General features: G+C 40.8%; 2 protein-coding genes across 20 annotated transcripts in view; one reads left to right on the plus strand and one right to left on the minus strand.

Moving 5' to 3' along the window:
• dync1i1a (dynein cytoplasmic 1 intermediate chain 1a) overlaps nucleotides 1-11,759 on the minus strand; it is a gene marked incomplete at its 3' end in the record, with an annotated part of 77,338 nt that extends 65,579 nt beyond the window's left edge. For 2 of the 19 annotated variants that reach the window (XM_082520819.1, XM_082520824.1), the window contains exons 1-6: nucleotides 11,190-11,756; nucleotides 8,731-8,852; nucleotides 8,355-8,469; nucleotides 7,675-7,762; nucleotides 3,214-3,273; nucleotides 2,858-2,970 (exon numbers count right to left, since the gene is read on the minus strand). In XM_082520819.1, coding sequence (XP_082376945.1) covers nucleotides 2,858-2,970; nucleotides 3,214-3,273; nucleotides 7,675-7,762; nucleotides 8,355-8,469; nucleotides 8,731-8,838 — 484 coding nt within the window. In that variant the 5' untranslated portion in view covers nucleotides 8,839-8,852; nucleotides 11,190-11,756. Of the gene's footprint in view, nucleotides 1-2,857; nucleotides 2,971-3,213; nucleotides 3,274-5,646; nucleotides 5,689-7,674; nucleotides 7,763-8,354; nucleotides 8,473-8,718; nucleotides 8,853-9,139; nucleotides 9,224-11,189 lie in introns of all 19 variants that reach the window. The other 17 variants (XM_082520826.1, XM_082520825.1, XM_082520828.1 and 14 more) reach the window with 17 other exon arrangements.
• An 80-nt stretch (nucleotides 11,760-11,839) lies between these two features.
• pdk4 (pyruvate dehydrogenase kinase, isozyme 4) lies at nucleotides 11,840-23,701 on the plus strand. The gene is made up of 11 exons (XM_082520844.1): nucleotides 11,840-12,207; nucleotides 12,456-12,597; nucleotides 14,206-14,277; nucleotides 14,950-15,134; nucleotides 16,287-16,376; nucleotides 16,687-16,764; nucleotides 18,274-18,350; nucleotides 18,447-18,545; nucleotides 18,780-18,893; nucleotides 21,884-21,997; nucleotides 22,311-23,701. The coding sequence occupies exons 1-11, from the start codon at nucleotides 12,090-12,092 to the stop codon at nucleotides 22,452-22,454; spliced, it is 1,233 nt and encodes a 410-aa protein (XP_082376970.1). The 5' UTR covers nucleotides 11,840-12,089; the 3' UTR covers nucleotides 22,455-23,701.
• The last annotated feature ends 1,093 nt before the right edge of the window (nucleotides 23,702-24,794 follow it).

The following is a 24,794-nucleotide window of genomic DNA, read 5'->3' on the forward strand; positions in this document are numbered from 1 at the left end:
GCAAATTGGTCTCGGAAATGAAAAGCCTTAAAATTAACTGGTTTAAATGAGAGTCACACACACAAACTACATGGGCACTTTAACACAAACTCCTGTGTACAAGCTGCACGCAACGTCAGATCAAATCCAATTTCATGAAACTGCACTCGGGCTTCGACACACGCTCACGTCACACCCACACAAACGCGCATAGCCAGCCACTCTGGGCACAAGGACAGATAAGAGAGCACGAGGGGTCAGGAGTTCGAGGAAAAGACGCCATGAGAAACTTCCTGACTCATCTGTCAATTATTTAAAGCAATTACAATAACGCACTCGGGCAAAAAACATAAAAACAAAAAAGATCAGTGTTATAGTTTTAATGTGACGACACCTCTTGCTTTTATGAATCAAATAGTAAATTCACAAAAGAAAAGGAATTATCAAATTAATACGTTTAATACTAATCCTCGCACTGACTCAATCAGATGGTTCTGACAAGACATGTGTCATTAGTCAGAATTACTGCTGAAAGACTCAGGATCTATGGGGATGCCACCATAGTCACATCAGACTTCAAGAACAGAGAAGAAACTATTTAACTTCAGAAGAACTTAAAACTAAGAATGTGAGTAACTCAAAGATTACTAAGGAAATATGAATACAGTGAGCAGCCTGTTACCACAGGAAGACCCCAGCAATATCAATCCTGATCCACTCAATACAAACAGGCCTTTGGACAGTAGAAATAGTGAATATTTGCTAGTGCAGCTGCACGACAACACCAAGGGCTACAAGCTGAGATCATTGCTCGAATTCCTTGAAGCAGATTTAACACAAACACACATTTCTATGTACTGGACACACAACTTCTTTGAGGATCAGTGATGCCTTTTTTTATATTTACTTCTTGAGGGTGCAAGAAGCCTTAAATGTCACACTTTTAGGTTCAACAGACTTTTATTGAAAATAAACCATGTAACATTTTTACTGAAATTTGAAATCGCAGCTTAACTATCCGTAGATGTGACCTAAAATGAAACGTATGCTGCAAGCCGGGTTAGGTAATCAACAGAAAGGAACAAGCCTGAATAAACACACAGGCAGAAATGCAGGCAGGTGTTACCATCTACCCTCTTTCCCCCCTTTCTATAGACACACAAGCTTTGTGGCAGTCTGCAAAGGAAGGGTCTCCTGAGGCCAAGGTCACCTCCCCGCAGACCAACACAGCTCTGCTCTGGTTCCCAGATGTTCATATGCGTGCACACACAAACACACAAAGAGACCTCCTGAGCATGCTCTTGGAAGCTGAAAACAAACAAACCTAAATGGACAGACATATTGTACTGCTGCGGGCGCTAACCAGTCACACTGCGACTATTTGTTTATGTGTACACAGACTACTTGACCTGCATATAGTAACTGCTGCGTGTTTATTTGTTTGCCTGCTTAATTGCCGAGTCCTTATCTCTTTAACTACCATATCTGTCTTGCACATTTTACAGCAGTTGCACGTTTGTTTGTCGAGACCTTGTATGCGCGAGCAAACATGACCACGATAAATTCCATTAAGTATACTTGTAGGCACATGTGTATGTGTGTGTGAGTAGATGTCTCCCAGCACACATATGTGTGCACTTGTTGAATAAATGATCTATTCCTGGGTCTGTCAAGGAAATGGGGGTGGGTGGGTGGAGTAGGGGTTGAAGCAGGCCATTTGGATGCTGATCGGTACAGACGTGTGTATGTGCAAGATGGTTGTTGCTGGTGGAGGGTGGGGGCAGTGGAATCCACACCAGACCATCTATTATAATGACAGGAAGCAGGAAGTACAACCCCTTCACAGTCACATGGCTGCCAGCTGTCTTGGCAACAAGAAGAAGGAAGATAGAGAAGATGATAGGGGTTGTGTGCATGTGTGCCAGGCTGTGTGTGTGCGTGTGTGTACCAGGTATTACTCACATTGTGGGGGACTTAAATCTGTTTTCCTTATGAGAAAGCAAGTCCTCATATAAATCCCTACATTTTAAGATGACGACATGTAGTGGTTATGATTAAACCTATCTCCAGGATATTATAGTAAGACGCTGTACTATCCTCTAAAGTTGTGGCTACACAAGTATTTGTGTGCATTTGTAATGTCCTAATGGGAAATCTTCATTTTTCAAACACAAAACCCAAGTGAAATTATGCAAAAACTCAAACTGTCCTCAACCCTAATCTCAATTCAATTCCTTCTCCATTAGAATGAACTCAAATCTATAAGTCGTTCGCTTGCACCCATCGATGTTCCACAAAATCCACACTGCACTAATAAAGCTACATTTTAACCACATGGATCTGTTTAGTAGCTGCAACTCAGCACGCCAGCTCCCACTTACATGTATACATTTTCACAGGTATGCACACATACCTTCACGTTCTTCACATGTAGAACTCACACCCATTAAATGCACAAAAACACACTTTTGCACCAATTTCCTCCAAGCTAAAGCACACTGGACTTACAGCTTTCCTGATCAGGAATATTAAACTTTAATGAATAAACGTAAGAAGCACGTATTATTTCAACAGTGCCATGCAGATATGCATTTGTATGCCATATAATATACACACTGCAATTGCCCCTCATCTATCAAGTAATCTTGGGTGAATTATATCAGCCTGTTTCCACATATAACGAGAAGTCCAAAGCATGATCTGTCTTCTCCCTTTGTAACATCTATAAGCTCCATGCTTTGCAGGCTTAGACCTGGGTAACTAAATCGTTGTCACATTCAAAAACAGCAATCACTGTATTTCTCCTTTAGCATCCAAAAAGGCTCTAAAAATGCTCACTTGTGAACACATACACATACAAACACACATAAATATTCACCTTCAGACAGGGTGCAGGTGGGTGTCTGAGTCTCCTTGCTGTAAGAGACGACCTCTTTGGGTAGGAAGTCTACTTGTGTGATCTTAGAGGCCCCCAATCTCTGCATCCTGCGCCTGGATGGCAGAGAAGACGTTCTCATTAGCTCCTGATCTACTGTGGATAAATCCAAGCTGTCGATCAAACAGGGCATCATTTTTCATTTCAAACGCCAAAGTTTCAAGTAACAAATTACATTAAACCATTAAATATTTTATTACTTAAAGTCGAGAGGTTTTTCAGTATGACATGCAGTCAAAATAGGATGTTTTGCAGGTGAATGTTTTAATAGTGAACAAGAGGAGAGGAAAAAGCTGTACCCGAGTTCAGAATCAGCCTGCAGCTGCAGCACAGAGGGGTCTGTGTCCCACTGCAGTGTCCTGATGTCACCAACAGGGGGAGGGGGAGGGCAAGAGAGGACATGCATGTTTACAAACAAACACCTTATAACAAATACAAAAACACTAAAACACACGTGTCGTGCACAAACAGACATTAGCACATGAATGTGCGCACAATCTTATGCACTGACACCACTTATAATAGCCTATCACAGGAACTCCCATTGATTTTCATGCAAAAATGGCACTGGAAATAATTTAAACAGATAAAGGAGATGAGGCAGATATATTATATTTCATTAAACATCAATGTGCTCTGTTATTTTAAAGATCTCTGCTTACAAGTCGTTGTGGAAGAAAAAGATTGATTTATATCAGTGGAAAAGCTATTTGATGTCCTAGTGACTGCAGAAATATTTCTATGTACACTACATCCAGCTAAAACAAACATATATGTGTCGAGTGAATATACATCTGTAGCATGACTGACTAGAAGCCTGTACTACAAAGCAGTGGTCTCATCCAGGTAACTTCAGGTTTAATTCTGGGGGTTCAATACTGCAAACACGGTTCACTTCTTCCTGGGGTAAATCCCTGCTGCAAATCTAACCTGCTCCAGAGTTGGTTATGGTCTAAATTAGAGATCAACAGCTATGAAATCACCGCCCACTGACCAATCAGCTCTCAAGGAAACAGCGTCACCATTATGAGAAGTTCTCTCAGCAGTAAAGTCTAATGAAGTTTTTCTAAAAACATCTGAAGTCATCAGTGATCAACAGAGATTCTTAGACACAATTTTATTTTTTGTTGGCTGCAAACAATTTTAACAATGTTATTGTTCTGTAAGCATTATGATCCTAAATCAGGGAATTTATTTTTACTTACTGACCTATCAAATTTACAGGTAGACTAATGTTTGAATTCTGTTTTTAGATTCATTCTTTACTGTTAAACATCACCGAGGTTACAGCTGAAAAAACTGTCTTTTAAACATTTAATGAAATATTTGATTGTAACAACTAAATCCTTTCATGTCTTAATGGTAGAGTCTGTATTTTTGCTGGCTTTCTTTCCTGGATTCAAAAAGGCTCAACTTTATTCATAAAACAGCTCTCCTCCAGGCTTATTGAGCACTTAAAGCACCCACACATTCATACAATGCTTTTAATACTAAACCGCAGTACAGTGCATTTCCAAACAGACTCCCCCACAATGTTTCTTTATCTGTAGCAGCTGTGTTACTTCCAGTCTGCATTATGTGTTTAACATCGTCATACTTTTCTAATTGTGCAGGGTTTTTGTTTATAAAATCCATGACAGTACATTTATGCATGTTTGTGATTGGTCAGATGCGGTCACTCCTTTCATGTAAGCGTGCAGCGGAAACTCTGGGTTAACATAGCAAGTTGATAACCAGGGGCATTTGACCTTTTATCCTGATCGAAAATGTGACGGTAAGTGAATCTAGATAACAGAAAGGTATTCTGGGTATGTCGAAGTTCAGGCTCACATGGTGTTTTTATCTAAAACTAAAGGGCTGCTCTCCTGTAGTTTTTTTCATACCTATCCTCGCCCACTGTGCAGTTATTCTAAACATATTTAGGAAAAATTCAGTGTTTCACATTCAAATTAGTGCCAAACAATACATGGAAATCATGTAACACACACACACACACACACACACACACACACACACACACACACACAGCACATAATTTAATGGAAAAAATAAGGGTTTGAAAATTGCTGTGGTTTGCATACATGATGACAGTGTACTTTCTATACATCATCAATATTGAATACATCCCTGAGCTCAATGCTGAGATTGGTTTTGGGGATTTAAGAGTGAAAAAGTTGCTGCAGAAACCCGAGGAGTTCTGTGGCAGCTTGGCTGAGCTCTGGCAGCCATAAAAGGATAATGCTTCCAGCCTTCACTACACTTCTTGATGATACCTTCAGGGACAGCGAGCACACCCGTTAACATTCAGCTTGCGCTACAAAGCGCCAGGTGAGAGTGGCAAGGCATTTCTTTAGCCTGACAGGCCGGCTGTTTTACAGTAACGGGGATGACACTTTAAGCAGCACTGGCAATTCTCTGAAGACTGAAATGACTTCTGTGGTTCAGCTCATGAGAGCAGAAATCTTTCACCCCAGTATTAGAGGAGACAGGTAAGCTTCAGATGAGAACACCAGCAAAGAGTGGAGGAAAGCTGAACAGAGAAGCTGGGGCACTGCACTGTTTTGATCCTATAAATCACATTGAGGACACAAAAATAAGACAACTGACAACACTGTGGGTTTAATCTCCCTATGAGGGTAACCTCAGCCAAAGAGAGGTGAGAGGGTGTTGGGGGTTGGGGTAAGGGGGTAGGGGGTGAGGGGGATTCCTGTGTTTAACATGAAAATGCTTACCTTGAGGTCTGTGCTTGGGACTTGTTTTTAGAGAAACCTGACCTAAGAAGGGACACACACATACACAGCCACAAATGGAGAGCTCAAAATGGCATGCCATCATTCAGGGTGGATTTGGGGGTAAAAAAAAAAAAAGAAAGAAAGAAAAAAAGAAAAACAAATCATTCCAGGAATTAACACTAACTCACCAATTTGTAAAATCCAATTTGCAAAAGCTAAAAAGAGATGAAAAATCCTACATAAGGCAATTTCTGTCTAATACAAACTTTTGCATGTTCTGTAGCCCCAATTCCACCCCTGGCTGTACCAGAACATCACATCACTAATGACCCCTGAAGGCATCACTCACACATCATCCTCACAGTCAGCTGTCGTTAAAAAGCAATGGAAAGCGCTTGATGACCACTCGTGTCTCAACAGCATTCACCAGAGCCGCCATGTGCAGAACTCAGAGAGCTCCAGCACGTCTCTGGGTGAGTAATGAATGAACAGGCGTAAAAGTAAATCCTGCAGTAGCCTGAGCATGTATGATGAACGAGCGCTGTGATTGCAGCCTGTGGAAGGGGAAATGCTTATATTTTGTCACTTACGCTCAAATGAGCCACTTTGAGACAAACATATGGTTCATGTCCATTGCTTCATACAAGAGCTAGTTTTATTGGCTCACTGTGGCTGCTTTCTAAAGGTTTTCCACTATGGTTCGTGCTTTCAACAGCTTATATCTGGATTTATTCTACAGGAAAGACATGAAAGGAAAAGCTGTAAAGTGGTCATCAAAGCACTGGATGCCATGACAAATGAAAGACACCAAATTCAAATCCTAACCTCACCACTAGGAACATTCATCCTTACCTAAACCTGTTGAGCCATTCACAAGGAAAGAAAGAAAATATGTCATATGAACCATAAACACCCACAGCCAAAAGCCTTTTAAAATTATTATCCTTTTAAGATGTTAAGTCTTCAAGAAGCCCTACATCGGTGCACAACTATACAATTTGTTGTATAGTTCTCAAAGAGAACCAAACATGTGAGGATAAAAACTTCTGTCACGGTTTTCAAGTGTCTCCCACGCAAATGCACTGGTTGAAAAGAATTAAAGGAACACTTTTAAAGCACATCAGATCTCAGATTGGGGAAAAATTACGCTGGATATTTATAATGATATGGACTGAGTAATGTTAGAAACCAAAGGATGCCATTTCATTTGATGGAAATGAAAATGATAAACGCTCAAAACTCAAAGTGAAAAATGATGTGGCAGGCTAGTCCATCACCGCAGTAACTTAAAATGCTTCTCAGTTGTGTGTATAGCTCCAGCGTGCTTGCATGCATGGCTGACATTCACACCAGTGGCCTGCTGGCAGTCCTCATCCTATTCCAATTTGCACAAAGGGGCAGATACTGGTCCTGCTGATGGTTTAAGGACTTCATACGACACTGTGCAGCGCTATAGAGTAACTGCCTGACTCCTGGAATCTCCTTCATGCTCTCAAGACTGTGTTGGGACACATAGCAAATCTTCTGGCAATGCACGTATTGATGTGCCATTCTGGAGAGGTTGGACTACTTGTGCAACCTCCAGGTATCACCTCACCCTACCAGTAATGACACTGACCCTAGGCAAATGCAAAACTAGTGAAAAAACAAAAGATGAGGAGGGACAAAAACACCTGTGGCCTCCACCTGTAAAACCTTTCCTGTTTTGGGAGATGTCTCATTGTTGCCCCTCTAGTGCACCTGTTGTTCATTTCATGAACACCAAAGCAACAGAAACTGGTTAACACCCCCCTCCGCTACTTAACTGACACAATCAATATCCCACAAGTTTAACTGACTCTGATTAAAAAGAGTTCCTTTAATTTTTTTGAGCCGTGTGCTTAAAATGTAATTTTTGTTTGATATGAGACGGTGAAAAATGTTTGATGAATTTGTGTTGACCCTTAGAAATGTATTGATTTGAACAAATGTGATGAACTAAGGCTTCTGGAATTACAGCTCGGCATACAGTGTTTGATTTTGGCCCACCTGCCTGCTGCTCCTCCATCGGCCGAGTCCTGGCTCCCTGTCTCACTGGGTGTGCTTACTGATTTGGAGGGGGACACAGGAGTCGGGACTGAAAAATAATAAAAAAATTTACATTATAAGCTGCATGTCATTGACAAATAAAAAAAAAGATCTAAAACAAAAAGACTATCACTCATTATTATCTATTTATGTTCAGCAGCTTTTGAAGACACGTTATAAATAACCTAAGCTTATAATAAGCACTGGAAGTGACCCAGTTTTGAGGTGTAGGGGGTGTTATTACAATTTCAGACCACTAGAGAACAGTGATCTTCCAAAAGCTCATTTCAAGTGACCCTGAGGATTTAACCTGCTCTGATATTTGAAGATTTATCATAAAAGGAAAGCAACACTCATTTGTAAACTCAAATGGGTCCAATAGAAATTGTTTGATTACTTCTGATCAATTATTTCTACCAAATTTCAGAACAGAGATAATCAAAGGGAGACAACAAATTAAACACATAGCTGGTGATTGTGTGCATCTTAGCCTGATGCATGGAGGGTTTTTGGCTGTAATAATGAAGGTTAGTGTAGTTTTTGAACAAAAAAGCTATTCTCTGGTGTAAGTGTTCTAGTAAACATTTCAGTGAAAGGAGTCAAAGAACATTTTAGTATTCATTTATTACAATACTGCATACCTAGTGGAGGCTCTGGTGAGATCCCAATACTCTGCAGCAGGGCCTCAGTCTCCCTACGCTTGCGATCTAAATCTGAATCTTCTGGGGTCGCTTCTGTCTTCTGCTGGCTTTCTGTCTGCTCCGGATAAGTAAAAAAACAAAAAACACCAGTTTATCCATCATAACTCAAAGAACAGCTTCACTGCTCTAACATCATAGATTAAGACATGCAGCTGCATGCACATTTTGATCCATACTTAAAACACCGACCTTGTGCACATGCATAGATGCTGTTCGTGTGTCACAGCCTGACAAAAAAATCAGTCAACCGCACACAAAAAAGGAAAACATACAAAATGAGTGACGATGGTGGGAATTTACTCACTTTTTTCCTTACCTCTTTCTTCTTCCTCTCCTCCTCCTTCCTCTTCTTCTCCTCCCTGATCTGGGCAAGGCGCTGCTTCTTGCGCTCGAGCTCAGCTTTTAGGTCGCTTTTGTCCGACATGGTGTCCTGTGGGGCTTAAAGTAAGATGACCAAACAAGAATGAACTACATATGATTCTATTAAGCATTGATTTAGAAAATCTCCTGTGTGGCAGCTATAAATCTGTATGAGACAATGAATAAAAAAAAAAGTTTTGACGTATTTTTAAGTTCAAAACTGGATTTTTGATTTGAAAGCCAAAACAATATCGGTTAGCATAACCAAATATGAATATAAAATACATATATTTTATATATATTTCTTGTGTCATGGAACAGCTGCCACCCTTACTGAGCCAAGTGGGGCTCTTCAAAGAACCCACCTTACGCTACTAGTGGATGCCACCTGGGAAGTGGCCCAGTCAGAGCTGTAGAAGCTCCAGGTGTCTGGGATAAGTGGGTCAATACTGAGAAGAGAGCAATCCTGGCAGAGTGAAGTACAGAGAACATACACAATGGTTCTCTATTACAAGGTTGAAAATGGATTTATTTAATTTTTTCATTATTCTTTACCCAAACACAGCTGAGTGAATGGGCTTAATTTCAAAGATATAAACCACATTATTACCACATTCAGAGTGCTGTTTTGTTGCAGTAGTACATCACATTTCTATAGCTCTCAATGGAATTTAAAGCATACTTCCTGTAACAATTTTCTTACCTTTTGAGAAAAACCAGCTTTGCCTTGTGTAAATTAACTCAGCCTATGCTTTTCAGGATCAACTTCCTATTTGATGCTTGCCCCACCCACCTATGCCAAGTCAAACCAATGGGGGCATCCATGTGTGCAGTTCTAAAGCCAGGGCTTAACAAAACAAAGCTTTCTTAAAACCTTTGTATAATTATGCTCTCCTGTTCTAATTCTTTCATTTAGTTTAACTCATCCCTTAGAGCTGCACCATGTGATCTACTGGTTGAGCTCATCGAACTATGAGCCTGCTACAGGCTGCTAATTTGATGCCTGTATTAGCTGTTGCACGTGGTAGCAACAATATATAAGTGATTGGCCAATTTATTAGGTACATCTGCTCAGCTGCTCATCAACACAAATATCTAATCAGCCAATTACATACCATCAGTTCAGTTTCATTCAGACATGGTCAAAATGACCCTCTGCATTTCAAACTGAGCATCAGAATAGGGGAAAAAGGCAATTTAAGACAGTTTGAACAGGGCATAGTAACTGATGCCAGACGGGCTGGACTCAGTATTTCAGAAACTGCTGATCTATTGGGATTTTCCCACAAAACCATCTCTGGGGTTTACAGAAAACTTTCTGAAAAAATATCCAGTGGGCAGCAGTTCTCAGGGAGAAAGTGCCTTGTTGATGACCACACCGGCAGCAGACCACACCAAGGTGGCGCTCCAGTCAGCTAAGATCAAAGTTGAACAAAGCATTATTACCTGGTCTGACAAATTTTGATTTTTGCTGTGACGTTCGGATTGTAGGATCAGACTTTGGGTTAAACAACATGAAACTATAGATCCATCCTGCCTCGTATCAACAGTTCAGGCTGACAATGGTGGCGCAATAGTGTTCGAGATATTTTTTAGCATACTTTGGGCCCCTTACTACCAGCTGATCATCATTTAGTGTGCTGGTGTATTGTTGCTGTCCTTGCCCATTCTTTTATGATGGGCATGATCAGCTTTTTGATGGCTGCTCCCTGCAGGATAACATGGCGAGGCACAAACCTCAAATCATCTCAAACTGCTTTGTTGAAAATAACAATGAGTTCACTGTACTCAAATCCCCTCCACAATCACCAGATCCCAACCCAATAGAGCATCTTTGGGATGTGGCGGAACATGAGATTCCCATTATGGATGTGCAGCCGACATGTGCAGGAAATGTGAGATGCTATCATATCTATATGGATCAAAATCTCTGAATCTCTTACTGAATGTATGTCATAAAGAATTAAGCTAGCTCTGAAGGCAAAATTGGGTCAAACGTGGTATTAGGAAGCTGTACCTAATGAAATGGTTTGTGAGTGTATAGGCAGAGGTTCAAAACTATCACCAAACCTGAGTGTTAAGCACACAATTAAGCCTATCTGCCGCTGTGTAGGTCGTGTTATCTTCTTACACATTAGCACAACAGAGCTGACACATACAGAGTCATAACAGAAAAGATAAAAAAACACAACTACATATGCAACAGGAAGAAAAGCAAAATTTACTGTGCTCCATTGACGGCTATCGCCATTAAGGCATTCGCTGCTAGCTAATTGCAAATGTGACAGCATTTATACAAACGTCGACGCCTTTAAGGCCTTGTCATCAGCGTTACAATGACATTTAACAACACAAAAGGGGCCTAATTTACCGAAAACAACCGTACAGCGAATAGTGTTATTGTTTCACTCGTACCTCCTCGTCCACTCGTTGTGATAACGAAGTGTCACCGGCAAAGATGCTGTCTCACTGCTGCACCTCGGGAAAGACAAATCAACACATCCTCCACCGCTGTCCAAATGGCACCGTATCAAAGCCGCCGTGGTACCACCGAAGAGGTCGGTTATTAAGCCTTTTCGTGTGGTTACTGACAAAATGGGTTAAAACAGATGGAACAGGTGCACGGCACGCCGATACATCCCTAGGAAGAGCGAGCAGGATGATGCTGAGAAGGAAGAGGGGTTGAAATCCCACCTTATTTGACCACAACTGCGAACGCCGCCATCGTGTGGTCAAGATTGAGAAGTGCGTTTTAAACGGCTAGATCTAAAAGGTGAACAGGAATTATTCAGCATTTCGGACGCATAACTTTAACAAATAAAGAGGATTTAATTTGTGGTTTGGATATTTGAGGGTTTCATCCATATATATGTACGTAATCAGTCGGTTTTTTTACTCTAAGGATAAAAAAAGTTTAAATCAGATAAGTAATTCAGAGACTTCGTCGGTAGGGGATGCGCGTAGAGCACGTTCAGCATCCCTCGATGCTAAAATGACTCCACCCAAAGTGAGGACAACACGGGTTCTGATTGGTTGTTTCTGATGTCAATCTCTGCACCCCCCCCCCCTCCTTTCCCCGTCTACAGTCAACAACACACGTAGCACAGCACAGAAGTTGAATTTGAGGGGCACAAAGCAGCCTGTAAAATGCAAAGACGCTGCTAGAGAACAGAAACACCGGGGAACCCATAGTTTCCTCGAAGCTCTTCAGAGGTATGACACCGAGCTAGCTGAGAGTCGTCAAACTGGGCCGTGCTGAAGAGAGAAAGGACTGTTTGTTTCTGAGTTGGGGTCTGCAAAGGGGAGAGGGGAAAAATGAAGTTCGCTCAGTTTTTGCTGAAAAACAACTTTGTGGCTGGGATACCGAAACAAGTGGATAGGTTTTCTAAGTTTTCTCCATCTCCCCTGTCTATGAAGCAGTTCATCGACTTTGGTAAGTGAACTAGAGCAAATTGTTGTTGTTTTTATTTTATTTATTTATTTATTTTTGTGTTTGTATGTGTGTCTGTGGTAGTGGTACACTTCCAGATTTTAATCGTAGGTCAGAGTTCAGTTCAGGTGCGAAACAAACTGCCCGAAGGAAGCATATGCCCACAAAGATGACACAGAGGTCATGTTTTTGTGCTTGCTCAGTGTTTTTTCTTCTTCTTCTCCCTGATGTTGGCTGTCATGTGACTGCAGGCTCGGCCAATGCATGTGAGAAGACCTCCTTTGTGTTCCTCCGCCAGGAGCTTCCTGTCAGATTGGCCAACATCATGAAGGAAATTGATTTCCTCCCTGACAAACTCCTCGGCACTCCATCACTGAGGCTCCTCACCAGCTGGTAAGAAATTCAGATGCACAGCAACAAAAGTCATATTTATGAATCCCAGATTCCTGCACTGTTCAACTGGTCATTCAAAGCATGCACTCATGCCCTCTGCTTATCACCTCATAATATTACTTCCCACACATTACAGCATCTGCATATCTACAGTGACTTCACACACGCAGCCATCCTGTAGTTTTGCTAATCTGCACCTTAGGTTGTGTGACTGTTAACTTTAGATGTGCACCAAATCTCTTCTTTTCTCAGCCAGAGGATTTCTGTGCACTCGCTTGGCACCTGATCTGGGAACATGTTTTATGATCTGTTCTGGATTAGATAAGACAGCCAGTCCCTGTTTCACATGGTTGTGTTGTCCCAATGGGGCTTTATGACTTAATTATTAATGCATATGCCTGGTCTCGCTTCAGCGGTGCTCTGTGAGGAAGCAGCACCTGTTTTTGACTTTTGAGGAATGCATGCTACTTATCGCATGAACCCATGTGCATACTCCGATTTCAAGGTGTAGGAGAACTCATAACCATGTTGTTTTTTTAGAACGTTGACTGTGAGAAGAACAGCTGTGATCTCTTTATTGTTTATTGTTATCATACTGTAGCTATGTCTCTGACCAAAGCAGCTGAAACGTTTGTTCCTAGTCTAAAGAGGTTGGGCCAGGTGTGGTTCACTTCCTTCTGTAAATGTCCTTCATTCACATGGTGGCTAAAATAAAGTGCTTTGTTACCACTTTGGCGTGTTTAGCCCTCTAGAGTTCCTGAACTTATAGAAAGCTCTAGTCCTTGTGGTGGGAATGCACTGGTTCCTGTAGTGGAAAAGGCCCCATTTACTGGAGTTTTACTGTCGTGTGTTCTGCCTCTAGATTTTACTGTATGCATCACAAAGCAAACACTACAGATGTTGGCTAGTCAGCCTTGTTTGTTTGCATGATTGAAGAGCTCAGCCAGCTTTTCTCAAAAACTAAAATAGCAGTTTGCTTTTCCACCAAAGCAGCATCACACACTGCAAATGGTACACTAACCATGTTGATGATGTATAACTTATCAAGCCCAGGCAACAACCCCACTCTTAAATAGAAGTCACAGCAGCAACTATATTTGGCCATGTACCTCATGGACAATAACGTCCTTTTTCCACTGAGCTTTGCTTGCAAAAATCATCGATCTGTTGTTTGTTATTGGTGTTGACGAGTCAAGACACTTGAGGCTTTGGCATTTGGGGGAAAGTTGCATAAAACATCTATTACAGGATGTCTGTTTGCAGAGTGTGGAGGGCCGGGAAGGTCATTTGAGGGACACGCTCAGTGTGTTGAGTTGAAGCTACACTGCTGGTTACCTTTCACCCAGTTTTTGTGCAGTGAGGCGGCGCAAGAGAGCATGACTAGATGAGCTCAGCACTTCCTCATTCACTGGTCTAGACCAACAACAATCATCTTTTATTTAAAGAGAGGATGTTGTTATGTCATATTCCAACAGCTACAGCAAAATTCTGCCCAGAGTAGCTTCTTTCACATGCTTCTTTTTCAATATATATTGCCTTTCTTGCCCTTTTGATTTGTGATAAATTAAACTGTGCTGCTTTAAAAATCTATTCTTTTGTGTCCATCAGGTATTCTCAGAGTTTGTTGGAGCTCATAGACTTTTTAGAAAAAGATCCAGACGATAAGGATGTCCTGAAAAAGTAAGTCGTATGCAGAAACTATTCACTATATGTGTACTAACTGTAAACAAATGTCTCTGCCAGGCTTTTTGTGTGTGTTACAAATCAAATTATTTATTAGGCGAGTGATGGCCAATGCTAATTCAACATCTGTGTAATGACACGTTAATTAATCAGTAGTGCAGTTGTCTGAATCCCTGATACGGTTCCGTTATTCATGCTCACATGAAATCACAAATACCCCGCATTGCATCGAGCAGATATGACGTCTCATTTTTGTCATATCTGCTCGAGCTGAACTAAATATACCCCGGTCTGGCAGGGAGTGAACTGGATTTTAAGGGAGGAGCAAAATGAATGCATTGGAATTTGAAAACTAAAACCAAGGCATCATTGTGCAAGAAAAAGTGGGACAGTGGACGTTTAATCACAAGTTGTTTACCTGGTTTATTCATTCAGTGCATTCACCGTCTGATGTTTGCTTTGACTTTTTGTCAGGTGCCATCTTTTTGAAATTGCTTCACTCAAAGCAGTTCCTTAAAGTTACTAACTTCATTTATAATAGCTCACTTCTACAGCTGATTTCTTATATGGCTAACCTATGTGATGTGCTGTCTATGCTGATGTGCAGTAACTCTCACAATCATCGTGTCCCTTCACATATTCATGCATTTATCATGTTGTTGTCTCCAGCTTTACACAGACTCTAGTAAACATCAGGAACCGGCATAACAACGTGGTGCCCACCATGGCTCAGGGGGTGGTGGAGTACAAGGAGGCTTTCGGCGTGGACCCCGTCACCAACCAGAACGTTCAGTACTTCCTGGACCGCTTCTACATGAGCCGCATCTCCACACGCATGCTCATGAACCAGCACAGTCAGTATAGTTACCTGTGATTAACTGTGAGTTAATCCGCACAGTTGTTATCATTCACAGTTCATGTCATTAAAGGAGCCCTCTGAAGTTTTCATTTAAATAAAAGTGAAATAAATGAGGTTTAAGGGTGTTTTCACACCTGCCAGGTTTAGTCTGGTGTGAACACGGTAATCGCACTCAGGTGCTGGTCTCAGTCTGGTTCCTAATGAACAGCAGTACATTTCATTTATGGTGTGAATGTGAGCTAAAAAACTTGTAAGCTTTGCATTCTGGGATGCAGCAAGGTACAATACATTTGCAAAGGTCTGTACAGGCAAGCAGCTAGCTGTGAAATGAACGTAAATTCTCAGTGTTCTCCGATAGTCCAGAGCACAGAAATCTTCCTTCTGTGTTTATTTCAGTTGCTCCAATAAGCAGACTGAATGTTGCCTTGTAATTTGTAGTGACACGTTCCCGTTTCATTGGAGTTAACTGTTATTGTGTGCAAATTAAATCAGATCACAGGTAAAAAGTCATAAAGATTCATACCAGACATACTATAGGTGTTGACAACACCATAAGAAATACTATTGAGCCCATTGACTTCCTTTACATTCTGTATTGTTGGTCAGTGCTAAACAAATCAAAGGGAATCAGCTTTTACAGCTGAAGCTCTGTTAGAGATCTAAATTTCCAAGGAAGCTGGCAGTACTTATTTAGCCAGGCTAGTATACATCACTAGAAGTTAAGACAAAAAGAACTAAAATAAAAAAGAAGGTTAAGTGGAAGTAAAACCAAAAGCTTTAAGTTACACTTGATGAGCTGATTCAGCACCAAGTTGTGTTCTCGTGTATTTTTAAGAGCATTTTTTAAAAAGCTGCAGTAGCAGAAAAAGATTCAGACCCTGCTTTTGCAAAGGGGAGGAAAACCTGAATTACAATGTGCTGATTATGGACTTCCACTACTAGTGTTGGCTACTACATCTTTAACCAGTATGGCATAATCAAGGCCCAACCTGATAACAACAGTTTTACAGCGGTGTAGCACTGCTGTCACACTGACTATTTAATGAGTCTGGCTTTATTTCCAGCTGAACAAGCATGTATACTGTGTATGTATCACAGATGAGCCTCTCATATATATATATATTTTTTTTAAATATGTCTACTTTAGCATTGATATTTGACGGCAGTGTAAATCCGGCCCATCCCAAGCATATTGGCAGCATTGACCCCACCTGTGACGTTGTGGAAGTAATAAAAGGTAAATAATGATGTTTCTCATAGCTATGCACACACACTCACGCCCATGCACGCTGTGTGTTATCTGTTTTCCACCACTCATCTGTACATACAGCTTCGTGACCTTTTGACCTCTGATGTTTTGAGTCAACACACATAGTGTGTGTAAGCGGTGTTGTGTTGTTATAGTGCGTGTGCACATATGATCACTGTGAGAACAAGAGCGAGGACTTCTATACCCTTGTTATTTCAGGATGTGCAGGTCTGGTTTTTTTTTTGTTGTGGTAACAGTTTCTGACGCCGAGAACGTCACGTTTTGATTCACTTTGCAGATGCCTACGAAACCTCGAAGATGCTGTGTGAGCAGTACTACCTGACCTCTCCAGATATGAAGATCACAGAAGTCAATTGTAAGTGTTTTAAAAAAATAAGGTTTACTTTATAATTCAGGATGTAGCGCTGCTTGGATTTTCTGCTCGTTGCCATCTGTGAGAGGAAAGTTTTGCTGGGTTTCCTGTTCCAGAAACAGAACTAACTGAAAGTTACTCTAAGTCAGTTACCAGGGTGACAGGCTTTGTTAACCAATCACGATCACTGGCAAGTTTTCTTATCTTTGACTCCTCCCCTTCTGCTGCAGCTGAAGTCGCCTTTTGACACTCAGTTCCTCAAATGTACGGCTGATACTAGAACATGTATAAGAATGTGGTCACTTGCAGAAGTTTACATCTTCACAAACACTGAAATCCCAGTTGCATGTTTGCTGTTTACGCATGTTTGACAGTTTTATAATCAAGCTGTCATGAGCGTAGAAACAGGGATCACTGGACCTTGCGGATTTATTATCAGCTCAGAATAAAATCAGCAGGTCACATCTTTACAACACTGTGACTCCATGAAGGTGCTAAAGCATTGCTTGCATGTTACTGTTGTAATCCATGTTTAAATGAACAAATCTGTAGCAAGCCTTAGGATGAACAATCATTTGACTTGGCGTACTCGGGCCAAATGATGGAAAAAATACCTGCTGATTAGGTAAATATTTGTGAGTACATTTGAGTGTAATGACTTTAGGATTGTTGTGGACTTTTGAATGCAGACTGCAGATAGTCAAAATGTGCTGTGTAAAAGTCTTGAGCCATCCATCATTTCTTTATATTTTGCTAGGAAAATGAGAAAAAGTTGCAGCGATTTATTGAGACTTGTAGACACCTTTAGCTTCACCTTTACAATCATTCTGTCATTAATATATAAGGACGGAGACAGGAGTTATTTCACAGGGTTATATTCAGCTCAGAATAAAATCTGTAGTCTCAGTTTTTCTAACTCTGCGGCACAGAGTCACAATTTGGATAAGAAAGGCTCTGCTCATTACTTGTTGCAAATCCTGATACCGAAGCACCGTCGTTGTTGGCTTTCTTCTTCTACTTATGCATGTATTTAACTCAGAGTGGACATACCAAGAATTGATAGAATGAACTCTCAAGGTGCCAAAGTTTTTGGATAGACGTGGAGCCCTTTGAACCGGAACAAGCCCCTGCTGTTCTCCTGAACATAATCTTTGTTAGTTTTATACTGAAGATATCTGTTACCTGTCTGCTGGCTCTGCCAAAACCTCGACACTAGAGGTTCCCAAACTTGAACCATAACATTCATATCTACATAGTAAAGATAGCTGTATGCCGTTTAACAGAAAAAGAAACTGCTCTTTAAATATATAGATGATATAGATACACCTGTTCTGTTACATGGTATGGTGAGAGTTGATCAAATAGAGTTTAATCTATCAAGGAAGAGATTCAAGAGACCAGCTGCACGCCTTTTAATAAGACCCTAATGGTTAAATATCTGTGACTGTTATAATACATTTAAAAAGTGTTTTTTGGGTTTTCTTGTGGTCAATGTTTTGAAATGTTTCACAGCCAAAATCCCTGGCCAGCCCATCCAAATTGTATATGTGCCATCACATCTCTACCATATGCTCTTTGAGCTCTTCAAGGTACAGTATTAAACACGCACTATTAAAAACAGGACATTTATTGCTGTTCCTCATGGGTCTCCTCACTTGTTTTTCTGACTCTGTGTTCTCTGTCAGAATGCCATGAGAGCTACAGTAGAGATGCACGAGACGAGCACGACGTTGCCCTTGATCAAAGTCCGTGTTTCACTGGGCACTGAGGATCTCACTATCAAGGTAAATGAGGACACCATGCGTGATGATAGGCTGGAACATTTAAGCTCCAGGCAGCACTGTACGTGTTGTACTTTGTTCTAAGTCTGCTCTGGGTGTATACCATAAATACAACTAACCTGCAGACTTGATACGCAAAGTACCACACTCTTAGATTATGTTTAAATGATAAAGAGTTCACAGGCAAAACACTAAGAGAACTCTTGTAAATGCAGAATGCTTGTGTTTTATTTTTAGATGTCTGACAGAGGAGGCGGAGTCCCTCTAAGGAAGATTGAACGTCTCTTCAGCTACATGTACTCTACAGCTCCCAGTCCAGTCCGCGTAGACAATGGTCGTAATGCCCCTCTGGTGAGACTAACACTGTCACACTTGCTTTTAGGCTTTTTTTTGTCCTTAAAGGTGCAAATCTTACTACTAGAACTCAGTAGCACTGCCCCTCCTCCTAAAGTTGAAGGTGGTGGGGTTGAAGCTATGGTGGCTATTGTAGGAACTCTGACTGCTGTTCATTTGCAGCAAGTGATGCAGGCTGTTAGTCTGCTGTTTAGCTCAGCTGTCAGTATGCTCGGTGTCCCTGGCTATTTATTCTGAAGATGCCCTATAAATTCCCACAAAACTCAATGAGTTTTTCAGGATATCTTGACCTTTTTTGTGAGTACTGCGATTTATTATGTTAATCTCAGTTAGCTGCTGTTAGTCTCTGTTAGCAGCTATCATCCTCTGTTAGCTGCTATTAGCCAGCATCAGTGAAACGTTTCTTGAAGTGGATCTAACATTGTTAGATTTAGCAAATAAACTCAATGTGAGAATTTAATCAAACTGATTATCTGAGGAAAAGTGAGATTTTTAGGACACTCAAGCCTAACATTTGCTGTCATAATATGAGATTATAATCAGCTATAAATCAGCTGTTATAACATTGTCTGCTGTCTGGAGACAGGAGGGCTACATGTCTAATAATGTGCTGACAGTAAGTAGCTGCAACAATATCTGGAATAAATGAGCATGTTTATGCACATGTTTGTGTGTTTAGAGCCCTGACTTCAGTTCAGGAAGTGGTGCCGGAAGTAAGGAGGAAGAGGCTGAGGTGGAAATTTATTCAGTCTCTAGCCACATACATCAAATGTGATTAGTTGGAAAGGTGTTCTCCATCTTGGCCACTGTATTCAAGATGGTGGGGGAACATGGTGGCATCAAAAACTGGTGCTTTCTTCTATGTATGTTTAATGGATTCGTTCTAAGTCTAAGAATCCAACAATTTATTGGAAGATGCAATTAAACACTAATAAATGTATATTTAAGAGTACAACATTCTTGTTTTCCATTAAACAAACTAAAAAAATACCTTACCTCTGTTTCTGCCACTGAAACAGAACCTGTACTGTGGCCAGTTTTTGCCTGTTCAAATTGTGGTGTTCATCAAAGCTCTATCCTTGTCCCACTGTCATTTTCCAAATATAGTTAAGTCCATAGGTTTTGAACAGTGACAAAATTTTTGCAGTTTTGCCTGTGTACATCAAAACTGCGGATTTAAAAATCAAACAGTCAGGATGTGATTGAAGTGTAGACTTTCAGCTTTAATTAATGGAGGTTAACAACAATTTTAGAATGAAATTATACACATTTTTATACACATTAAAGTCTACAATTAACATATCTTCATGATATTGCTTTGAGGCGACTTTTTTGTTGTGCTTTGGCACTATATAAATAAAATTGAATTGAATTGAAATACTCAGGGTTTACAACAAGGTGCAAACTGGTGTTTAAACTCAAGAACAGAAAGACCACATTAGATTTTGCCAGAAAATATCTATTAAAAAAAGGCCTTCTCAGTTGTTTTAAACAAATCTTTGGACAGATGAAACCAAGATCAACATGACGTGTATGGAGAGGGAGAGACCACTCATATTCCGAAGTATAGCATATTATCTGTCAGACATGGTGGAAGGAATGTCATAACATAGGAATCTGTGGCCGCCAGTGTAACTGGGTCACTAGCATTTATTGATGAAGTGACTGCAAAAAGCAACCAAAGAGTTTCTCAGGCCAAAGAAATGGGATATTCTTCAATGGCCAAGTCAGTCACCTGATCTCAGTCCAGCAGAGCAAGCTTTATAATTAGTGAAGTCAAAAACTGAAGGCAGAGAGACCAAAAAGCAAAAAACAAGCAACTGAAAACAGCAGCAATAAGGTCCTGGCAGATCTCAGGGAAGGAAACACAGCATTTAGTGATGTTCATGGCTTCAAGACTTCAGGCTGTCATTGACTACAGAGGAGTTTTAAAAGCATTTCTTATGTTTAAAATTAAACAGCTTTATCCACTTAATTTAGGCCTCTTATAATGCAATACTATGTATGAAAATGACTGTAATTCCTAACCAGTTAATGCAAATTTCTTCGGTGAACCGCAGTGAATGAAAGTCTGCACATCAATGACATCTCGATAATTTAATTTAAACTGCACTGTGGTGGTGCACAGAGGCAAAACTACAAAAAATTGTGTCTTTATCGTTCAAATTGTGGACTTCAATGTGGGTGAATGGAGCTCTGCTGGGTCTCAGCTAGACAACAAAGGTGACTGGGCCTGTGATGTTAGACCTGCACAACTGTGGAAGGCTACAAACGTCCAGTAACTTATAATGGAAACTTTTTTGTCTGTTAAATCTCTGCTAAAGACAACATTTGATGACCTTGCCTGTACCTTTAATGATAGGTTCTGAAACCTTAATGACAGCACAAATCAATAAAGACTGTTTAACGACTGGGTTTTTTCCAAGAATAGCTGCAGAGGCAGAGACCACCCTCACTAACGTTTGTGGCAAACCCTGTCATTTGGTTCTGCAAACAGGCCTGAAATATCACAGAAACCACTCAGTTTAGAAAAGGGTCACTCCCAGTATGCTTTCAAGGGGTAAAATAGAGTAAAAATTCCCTTTATTGACAAGCTTTTATGAGAGTTTTTTAAATATAATTTTCAAAATTCTGGATTGTTCTTAGTTTTTCTTTGTTTTGGAGGTGCTTTTATGATTATTCTGGTGTTTTTTAATATTTGCAGTGTCTTTGTGTTAAGCAATATTTAGAAGAAAAAAAGGTGTTGCCTTTAAACCTGACATTAGGAGTAAACCTGAGTCTAATTCACCCTGTTTTAACCACTTACACAAACAAACATGGCTGCAAATGAGCTTATTACACCGTGAAATGCAGTCAGCAGTGGTTCACTGGTTTAAACTCTAACCATGAGAGACTCTGCTATTTTTTTAAATGTTGGAGTAGTTTTAGATTAATCTATAAAGACAGTGTAACCTTGTTATGTTTCTGCTTTCCCGACCTTTATTCAGGCTGGTTTCGGCTATGGCCTGCCCATTTCCCGCCTGTACGCCAAGTATTTCCAGGGAGACCTGCAGCTCTACTCAATGGAGGGTTATGGCACATCAGCGGTCATATACTTGAAGGTGAGAACAGCGCCACCTTAACACATAATGTCAAAAAATAACGTTGAAGGCCAAGTTGGTGCAGAGTTCACAAACTTGCATGCTGTTAGCCGGACGTACTGGATAGGCTGAGTGGAGGCAGATGCAGAGTAACTATTTAATACAGAAATGTTGTTAGTATAATTTACAAGGTTACATTCTGGAGATCGAGGGATGTCGTTTAAACAGGCTACTGAGTTCTAATTAGACACACATGGACCTCGGCAGGAGAGCAGGGTGGGCGGGGGTGTGGTTAGACTCCAGTAATGCGTTCCCCTCCATGCTCTATCACTAGGCCCTGTCTTCAGAGTCTGTGGAGAGACTTCCTGTTTTCAACAAGTCGGCCCTGCGGCATTACCAGTCCACCACAGAGGCCGATGACTGGTGCATGCCCAGCAAGGATCCAAAGAAGCTCGGCAGGTATGAGACGAGCGGGTGATGTCAGACTGAGGAAGGAGAATGAGGAAAATTAAGAAGAAGAGAGTACATGTCGGAGGAACCAAAAAGCTTTCAGCGTGTTGCTGGACTTGGATTTTTGTCGCGGACTCTTCTCTCTCCCTGAGGGAGGGCGGAAAAAACAAAAGTTTATTGTTGGTATGAAGAAAGCAGTAACAAACCTAAACCTGAATCTGATTTCAGACCAGCCGTCACGTAACATAAGCTCACCCCACAAAATGTGCTGCTAATGGGAATGGAACAATTAATAATCTCCTTTTTACCTCAGTGATTACGCTCAGAAAAAAAGTCCTCTTTGTGTTTATGTAACATTAGTATCATTCACAATCCAGACGTTTGGTTTATTAAAATCACAAGTATTTTGTGTTTGTGCATTAGGTTAAACGCTTTTGTTTTTTGTTTTTAAAAAAGGCCAGCCACAGCCGACTGAAGTGTTTGTGTCTTTGAGCGGAACGGGGGCGTGTTCGCTGACTGCCGCATAAACACAAAGGGAGCAAAGTCTGTTTCCAACGATCAGCTATAATATGCAGCGCTGCTTCGTTCACACAGCTTTCAGCGTTTCTTTGTGAACAACAGCAAATGTGAAATTATTTTTGCTGCGATGCCACATTTGTGTGTGTTGGAGGATTTTCAGTGTCACTAATTATGTACCTCGTGTCTTTATGCGAGCTGAAAGGAGTTTGAAAAGTCGAGTCATGCAGAGGAATGAGTGGAGAAATTTATCATGCCTGGTCAGATGGGTGAAAAATAGTTGCGAATGTTCCCTTTACAGTGATTTTAAAGTGTTAAAGTATGTGTGAAGTTTAATGGGAAGTACAATTTCTGCAGGAAGTTGTACTTTAGCTCCCTGTTTTGTAACACACTGTAAGTCTTCACCCTGTTATCTGTGCCTGACATGATACAGTCAGTATTGGAGGCATGTAGGAACAACACAAACAGATGAGAGAGGACCTTATGTAAGATGTAAGCCATTAGCTGCCAGACATACTTTTATATTCAATCCATTTAGTTTTAAGTTTGGAAAAATGTCTTGGGAACTTAATGTTGAGAAAATATTTTAACCTTTATGTGATGTTTTCCCTTGAATTCATAGATGTGCAGTTTTCACCTTTTACTCTATAAGTGTCACTCAAAGGCCAAGTGTCCCTGCACTGAGTCTGTGGTTCACCACTAAGAGGACCAGTATGTAGAAATGTAGAAATTAAAAAAATAAACTCCTGTCACCTCTCAGTGTATCGTTTCTTCAGATCCACTTCATGCTTCTGCACTTTGTTGTTCATTTGAACAGTCGGTGAACAGAAATGAAACCGTTTACAGTCTGTAAACAGCTCCCATTTGTTACCGCCCTCTTAAAGTCTCCCTTCTCTTTTTCCACAGCTCGTTTTAGGAAACTTTGCTGTTTGTAAGTCGCCATAATAGACGCAGTCCATTGGCTTTCTGTGGCCGCCTTCCAATAGAGGCCGAGAACAGGCTGTCTTGTTTTGCAGCTTCCTCTGTGTGCCCACAAATGCGGTGCTCCTTTCTAGTTTGGTTTCTCTTTGTTTGTTTGTGTCACTCTGTTCTGTTTTAAAGTTTACTGCCATCATCATACAAATACAGGATTATGCAAGGTCGATCTGAAAGATAAGAGAGAGTAAGACTAAGTATAAGATCAATAAAAGCAAAGACCTTTTCTCCGACGTAATCCTCACTGGTATATTTTTAGAATTAGGCCACTCGGGTCCTGGTCCTTCAGTCATCCTAACAATGTTCCCTCTACAGAATATGAACACAGGCAAATCAGAAGGCTACGTCAGACACTTGGTTTGGATCTCTGCTGTGAATCTTGGCATAGAAAGTTAAGAAATACAAGTGAAGACAAATATCACAGCACAAATATTAGCTTTGTTCCGTGTTCGACTGTGCAACGTGCCGGGGCACGAGTTCGCCTGGATTTAACCTTTCTACTGTTGACACTGTTTGTTTACTTATAAAGTTGACATGCCAGTACTGAAAAGCTGCAGCAGACACTTTTGGTGCATAAAGAGATCGACTGTCTTGTTTAATTTTGAGACTTCACAGATGGAGTGGCCCAGGATGGCTGGGACCATCTCCAGGCCTCCTTCCACTGAACTGGATATGCAGGTACTAAAAAGGATTCATGGATGGATTCAAGCTGCAATTTTTGGTAATGTTTGGTAATGCTGGGTTGTCCAAAAAGTACAAAACAGAGGTCCAGTACAGACACCTCCACATGACCTATAGACTGCTGTAAGGTTCATAATGACTGTACCTTTCTATCTGAATTACTGGTTATAAACAACTTCTGCTCTTTTGTTCACAT

Source organism: Aulonocara stuartgranti (genome assembly GCF_965226115.1).
Source record: "Aulonocara stuartgranti genome assembly, chromosome: 22".
NCBI classification, from domain to species: domain Eukaryota; kingdom Metazoa; phylum Chordata; class Actinopteri; order Cichliformes; family Cichlidae; genus Aulonocara; species Aulonocara stuartgranti.